General features: G+C 36.5%; 1 protein-coding gene across 1 annotated transcript; it reads right to left on the bottom strand.

Annotated features, from left to right (window-relative positions):
• Nucleotides 1-4,115: 4,115 nt before the first annotated feature.
• On the bottom strand, nucleotides 4,116-6,465 carry LOC119998991. Its single transcript, XM_038846477.1, has 4 exons — nucleotides 5,995-6,465; nucleotides 5,672-5,736; nucleotides 5,216-5,286; nucleotides 4,116-4,967 (listed from the first exon to the last, which is right to left on the bottom strand). The coding sequence occupies exons 1-4, from the start codon at nucleotides 6,238-6,240 to the stop codon at nucleotides 4,297-4,299; spliced, it is 1,053 nt and encodes a 350-aa protein (XP_038702405.1). The 5' UTR covers nucleotides 6,241-6,465; the 3' UTR covers nucleotides 4,116-4,296.
• Between the last annotated feature and the right edge of the window lie 895 nt (nucleotides 6,466-7,360).

Raw genomic sequence — 7,360 nt, 5'->3', positions numbered from 1 at the left:
CATGGAGTTGTAAATCCATTCTAACAAGGTTTGATCTTGAGCAATCCATTCAACATAATCTGGGTTTTCAATCATCGCAGAGTTATCACCCTCTTCAGATGAGGTAATGAACTCCGGCGGACATTTCTTCGCACCAGTAATGAATCCCTCCATTCGATTTCCTCGAATCATTGGGAGAGCAAAGTTCTTCCACAATAGATAATTCTCATGAGTCAGTTTAATCGAACAATAGGATCCCAAAGGATTACCTGTTGATCCGATAGGCTTCAGTGTGCTAAGGGAGCCTGTAGACACATCTCGGCTCTGTGATTTCGACAAAACAGAGGCTTGCTCCTTTTGGGCAGAGCCTACGGTTATATTAGTAGCACCATCATCTCCAGATGTGAGCGTGGGATTAGGATCGCCGCCGTTTCCAGCCATCTGCTTCGATACCAAGTTGAAAAACTACAAAGACAGAATATTGAACACGAGCTAGAATACGCTGGACAGTTCTCAGCCGCTCAAGCATTGCCGGCTGCACTGAGAAGCATTTGTATTTATAGTGTGAACTGTGTGAATACATATGAAGCCCGAGAGAGGGACCAACTACTGTGTGACATTTGTAATTACAAAGAACATAAATAAATAAATAAATAGAATTACAATACAGAGACGTATCGATACTCTTCATGCTTTAACACACAGATTAAAAACCTGTTCACTTTTACAACCGTCATATTATAAGAAATATGTATTTTGACGGTCATTGTTATATTTAATAAAAAAAAATTAAGATAAATTTTCACTCTCTCTCAAAATCAAACATTGATGCAAGGCCAAGATCGTGACAGAGTCTGCCTTAGTCAATAAGTTGAAGTTTTCTTCCTCAATCTCTGATTCAACAACCTCTTCTTCTTTCTTCTATAGATCTATGATTCAATATTTGATACTTGTGGATTCGATGCGTTGTTTTGTTTTTGGGTTAGATTTGCCTTGATTTATTTCGTCTGTTTGTGTTATCTAGAGAGGCATCAAGCTCGGAGGAGCTAGCATCTAGGTGGAGAAAATCGAAGCCAAGATATAGAGAATTTGGGAAAGAGAGAGGAGAGTGAGAGTTATCTTGATTGTTGGGGTTTTTTTTAGAAAAATTTTAAAGGTGTAAAAAGTGGATTTAGGGGACCATCCGTAAAGATATGACGGTTCACAAAGTGAACAAGTTATTAACATGTTTACAAGTGAACCGGCGCCCCCTTGATCCCAACACACCGGGTCAAGCCTAGTGAAGAAAAACATTATTGTTGTTGGAAAAATCGAAGCAAAACCCTAAAAATGATCCATATAAAGTGTTGAATGTTAAAAGAATCATACATGTATATTTATAATCAATAACTATATCACACATGTCATATAGGCTTCAAAGTACGTAAAATATGAGTCATAAATTTGGGTCGTAACCCTCGGATCGATCGGGATTAACAAATTAAAGTGGGATTCCCAAATTTTTGTCGTTTCTCAAAAAAGATTAGTACTTTAATAAAACCCACCATGTTGGGGAAGCCATAAACAACTGGATAAGATTACTTTCTGAGGCTGCAAAAGACTGAGAGAGGGCTCCACCCATGGCTAACCTGCAACTTGTATGAATGAACCAATCATATATATGATTGTGGGTTCCATCATGTTTTTCTTTAAATCATTAATTAAAACACTTGCTGTGATCCAGCCTGGCTCCATACACCCTCCCTTTCTTAATTACAGATCATTCCAATTCTTCCATTTTTCTTTTGTACCTTCTCTTGGCTTGTACCTTCTTCTACACCACACAATACACCACATGGTCCACATATATATATATATATATATATATATCCCTAGTTAGTTTGATATCCGGCTGGCAACCCATCTGGCCACATGACAGTACACTAGACAGGTACGTGCTTCATGCAACATTGGTTAATCATATTTTGTAGTATCCTAATTTCGTAATTAAAGTCATTTAACACGTCCAACCATCGAGAGGTTTTGAGTTCGAATCCCCCGACGTTTACTTACTATATATGATTATTGTCCATGATCTATGCCATATGAAGCTCAATTTACTGCAAGAGAAAAGGTACTCTATTACTTACAGTTTGAACCATTCATGATTATTTATGCAGGATCAACGCAATAGTACTACTCTGCAATTTAATTACATCCTCATTGGAGGCTCCAATTTATGATATTTATGATGTGGGGATCTACAATATCCTTAAATTTTAGAATTTGGAATTCTCGTATGATCGCTCTCGTACAAAGCCAAGTCATAATAAAAACATATGTAAAGAGAATAACTTGTCATTATTTGAATCAATGTAAAAAATAGGTGATTTGGTATTTGATTTGACCGTTAGATGTAAAATTTTAGTCTTCAGAATTATCGAGAAATTTAGACTTCTATGTTGCTATATCATATAATCATTAATTGCGCTCTCTCTTCAACTCGACTAGCAGTACTACTACATTTGCATGAAATCGATACGTCTGTGTGTGTATATATATATATATATGGTAGCAGCCAAACATACAGCTTTTCAAGTCATGTCGGTATTGGATGTTCGACGCAAATTTTCTTAACATAAATAATTCAGAGCGACTAATGAGTAGGAGATAGAGACTTAGCCGTCACTTCATACCATTTTTGAATATGAAAGACAGCCTTATTCAAATTATGATAAAAAAATAAATCATGTTTATGCATTTCATAATTAAAACATGAACTTAATCACCTACCTATATTACTACAATCTCAATATTTAACCATTATTCATAATATATAGATCTTGTACATCTATAATAGCATAATCTATGCCCTGAAATCTAGTGCCAAACCAAACAAGAACAAACTATATATACTCCTCCCTTGGTGGAGCTGCTTAGGAATGTTCAAAAAAAACTATCAAAATCGAAACTGATCGGAACCAAACCTCGAACATCCCTTGTCAGCTGCCCATGTAGTTTGTTAGAGTTGGTATATATATGTATGCATATACTTTCACACTATATATTTAATTGGTAGCCTACGGTTAAGTTAATCAATTAAGTTTGCATGAGAACCAAATAATTACAAGTTGGTACAATTAAAAGTGTGAACTTGATCCACGTTGTTGTCAGAAGAATACCAAAGACTCTTCTTGGATTGAAAAATGAGGAGTTAAACGATGAGGGGGACAACTGTTACTTATCCTTATTTGGATAAAAGGCATAATTATTGAGGGGGAGAGAATAAGGAAAAAAAAGAAGTCATTTACATATATACTCCATCTCTAATATAAACTTTCACAAATTGAGGGGTAACATGGAATAAAAATTATCTACTTTCTTTCACCTCACAAACACACTAATTTTGAGGGTAAGAAATATAGACACATGAGGGTAGTAGAGGGGGAATCTACCCCTTCATCATACCTTACTAAAGGCTCTCTCTCCAATCTAAGCAAGGTGAAACACTAGCGTCTACTTAAAGATCCATATAAGAATTAATAACTCATCTCTATCAAAGACTGTCTATGATCGAGATATATATATATATATATATATATATAGGATTTCTCACATAAAGGTCTAATGTAAGGGTGTAAAATAAGGGTTACATTTTAATGGCGTGGATGAATGAGATGACAAGTGGGGTCTACTGCTTTGGGTCCCACATGTTTCAATTAATGGTGTAAATATAAACCCTTATTTTACACACTTACATTACACCTTACGTGAGAATTCCTCATATATATATAATACATATATAACCAACATAGAACTCGTGGATGCTTTTGCAATATATACATAAGTAATGATATTCTTTGAACTTGTTAATAGTCGATTAAACCAATCAAAATTGCACCAGATGCAGCCAAGGGTACATGTTACTGTCATTTTTTGAGGGTAATCGTAAGTATCTCAATATTTTTTGTCACACATGTCCCAAATGCTGAGATAGACGCATAAAATTTATTTGAAATCGTGAGCCTGATATACTCTCATGATCTATATGAAATCATATGCGATGTCCATCTCAATATTTACAATAACTGAGACAAAAAACACTGGGATCCGCAAGACTGCTAATTTCAAACTAGCGTCTCCAGTGGTAGTTTGAAAACCATTATTTAAATTTTAAAGTAACATCCGGCTCCCACTTCTGAAATGAAACAATAACACTATTATCCTTGTTTAATTACAAGATATAACCAGAAAAAAGCTGCGCTAGTCAGCGTGTAACACATATATAATCAACCTCAAACCTTAATTTATCTTACACACAAGAACATCAAAATGTTATTAATTAGGTATAGTACCTTGATTGTTTATTAGATCATTTTGATCTCCATCAGCTAGAGTAGACGTTGCAGCAATGTTGTTCTCTCCCAGCAAGCTGCTTATGGATCGAGCTTTCACCATGCCAAGCTTCACCCTCTTCTTTCTAGCAGCCATCAATAATGGCTTCTTCTCATCTTCAGCTTGTTCTTCCTTTTCCGATGAAGGAATCGATAATGGAGCAGCTGTTACAGCATTCTTTGGCTGAGGAGTAGCAGCAGCAGCAGCAGCCAAGGATCGGTTTCGAACGCTATTCATGCTTCGTAGTCTTCCCTTACCCAAGTGATGCTCACACAAGGAATAACCCACAAGTGTTTTCTGACAACATCTCCAACCTCTACCATTAACACGACTGCACCTTGATCCTTCCATTAGTTCGCCAGCACCTCTAGTACCCCTCTTTTTCGCACCCTCTTTTCTTTTCTTTTCTTCTAATTGATTATTTTGGTCTTCTTCTTCGCCATTCTCGGTTGGCTTCACACATGGTTTCTTGTTCATCTTTGTCTTCATTTTGGTTTTCATCTTCTTGTTCTTCTCCATTGTAGTTTCTTGTTCGTTATTGCTCGGCCTGTCAAATCTTCCTCTCCTTTTCTTCAGTGGAAATGCTTTCTCCCCCTTGCACCAACTCCCTACATCTATATATTTCGAAACCAAACAACAATCACAAAAAAAATAAAAATTCCTCACTGACAATTAAAATTCTTGTGAATTTTCTTTGCCTGAACTGTTTTTTTACCTAAAAATGATAAAAATCTCAGAAGTTGTTGATACATTTATCTCAACTGTTAGAGTTGGACGAACGTGATCCAAGTGAAATCATGCGTACAACTCATCAGCTGGGATAACCGAGATACGAGCTCTATCATATCATAACTATATTTACCTTCACTAGAAGAGTATGATTGTGCAAGATCTGCAGTAGCCATATATGCACCTGATGAGGAACTTCCCTTCCTAAAAAGCACACCAAACCCAGAAAAAAAAACATAAACTTACCATAAAATGAATATAGAGGTGTATATTGTATACATGGGGACGAGCATCCGATGCTAATACTCCCCTCGTGGGCTTATTAGTTCGACAAATATAAAGAAAAAAGAAAAGGGTTGAATCAGATTTAGATTACAAGGGAATGTACGGTGGCTAGCCAATGCTGCTGTGATATAATAAAAACACCCAGAAACAGTACGTATTTTTGCTTTTAATTTCTTTTCTTTTGTTTCCCTTTTGGATTCATGGGTCATTGGGTCTCCTTCCTTTTTCTTTTTGAACCTTTTTACTCCAAGAATTCATGAAAAATAAGAACATAAAATTCACTTTTTTGTACATTGTTTCTTACCTGAAATCATGACTCCTATCTTCCTCTCCACCTCCTCTCTCATCATCTTCCTTCAACAATAACTTCTGCAATAATTAAAAAAACTATCACAACAAACATTGGATCCACTCACTTGTTACCCTTCCCATTTGCACAGTAATATTGAACAAGTAAATTAATCCAGCTATATATATATATACACATATATCTATATCAGTTGGTCACATTCACCACAAGTGCACTTTTATAAAATAAAAAACCCTGAAAAAAATATACAATTAAAGCAAAACCCATAAAAGGATTTTGCTACTATGGTTGTGTTGTCTGTGTTACTGAATACTGACCATACAATTGTTATTCTTCTTTTCTTGTGCCCCACCTGCAGCATCATCAGGGAAATCGGGGCCGTTGTTTCCTCCTCCGGTTGGTTGATTTGGCTGATCCGAAGGTGGAGCATCGGACTGGGTAGTTGGTTGGTTGTGCAGTTGAAGTTGCACCGCCGGTGAGCGGCCAAAGCAGTGGGGATCTGAGACTGGCACAGAAGAGAGAGAGGAGAGAGGGAGCGGTACCTGTCTTTTCCTGATCCTCATCGGTGCACAGGTTGATGTTATTAGACAAGAGATTTCACCAGATAGAGAGAGACAGTGCAAGAACCCAAATAGGCAAATACTCGTCTCCTCCTCCTCCTACTGAGCTCTACCAGAACATCATCGCAAGTCCAAACAAATTGCTTTGTTGTCAGTCTCTCTCTCTCTCTAAAAGTGAGTAGTGGATTTTCTCTCTCCAACTTCTATTCGTTGCACCACCGGGGAAGGGGGGAGAGAATAGGAATAGTGGGAGTGGGAGTGGGAGTGGGAGAATGTATGATGTATGGCATGTGTGTGGAGGGTGACCGGGTGAAAGGGTAATCGGTAGAGCATACAAAATGATGGGAGTGGGTAGTTTTATCGTTTAATTACACTTTTTTAGAAGAGAGGGCGTGGGTCCCACGCCTCCGTAGGCCATTACAGCGACACCGATAGGCTCATATCCTACTTTTTGTGTGAAAAATGTTTAAAAAAAAAAATTATGACTGCGCCTATAGAGGTGGAATTGTTGGCTTTAGGCTTAAGGTTCCGATAATTTTATTTATTTATTTATTTTTTAAATTGAAAAGGGGGTTCGAATTCTGATCATTGAGGTAATATATACTAATCTTATCACTCTAATTAGTGATTTGGGTGTAGGACAATTTTATTCTTAAAAGGTCTTGAATCTTATTTTTTGGATGTGAGATATTTTATATTAACATTTTATTTCAAATTGTTAATTTATGATTAAAAAAAATGAAGGGTTCAAAAGGATATCTCAAGTCTAATTGCAACGAATGTATTTGACATTTTTCTTACTCTTTGCTCACTCTGAAAATGTGACACACACACGTCCGTCGTGTACCTATGAGATCATTGGGGGAGTATTTCTGGATCCAAGTATTTTTATGATAAAAACAACATCGACGAGTTTGTCAAAATCCATCCTCACCCAGTACCCATATAATATTAATTGTGTATATATTACATATAATATTCATAGTTTACTTATACATATATATTACTTTTTTTAATATAATCTCTCGTGTCCTAAAAAACTCGTCTCTCACCCTTTGATCTTTATTTTGTGGGATTTATACATTCAAGTTCTTTTATTTCAAGGGCGGGGATTCCCCACCTT

The sequence above is a fragment of the Tripterygium wilfordii genome, chromosome 5 (assembly GCF_013401445.1).
Source record: "Tripterygium wilfordii isolate XIE 37 chromosome 5, ASM1340144v1, whole genome shotgun sequence".
Classification (NCBI taxonomy): domain Eukaryota; kingdom Viridiplantae; phylum Streptophyta; class Magnoliopsida; order Celastrales; family Celastraceae; genus Tripterygium; species Tripterygium wilfordii.
This window is presented reverse-complemented; position numbering and strand designations above follow the sequence as displayed.

Bases quoted from the DNA above. Each gene is read 5' to 3' on its own strand.
- LOC119998991 (XM_038846477.1), bottom strand. From the start codon at position 6,240: ATGAGGATCAGGAAAAGACAGGTACCGCTCCCTCTCTCCTCTCTCTCT. The intron at 5,737-5,994 runs GTCAGTATTCAG...TAATTATTGCAG, and splicing joins AGAAGAATAACAATTGTATG to AAGTTATTGTTGAAGGAAGA. The intron at 4,968-5,215 runs GTAAATATAGTT...CGAAATATATAG, and splicing joins ATCATACTCTTCTAGTGAAG to ATGTAGGGAGTTGGTGCAAG.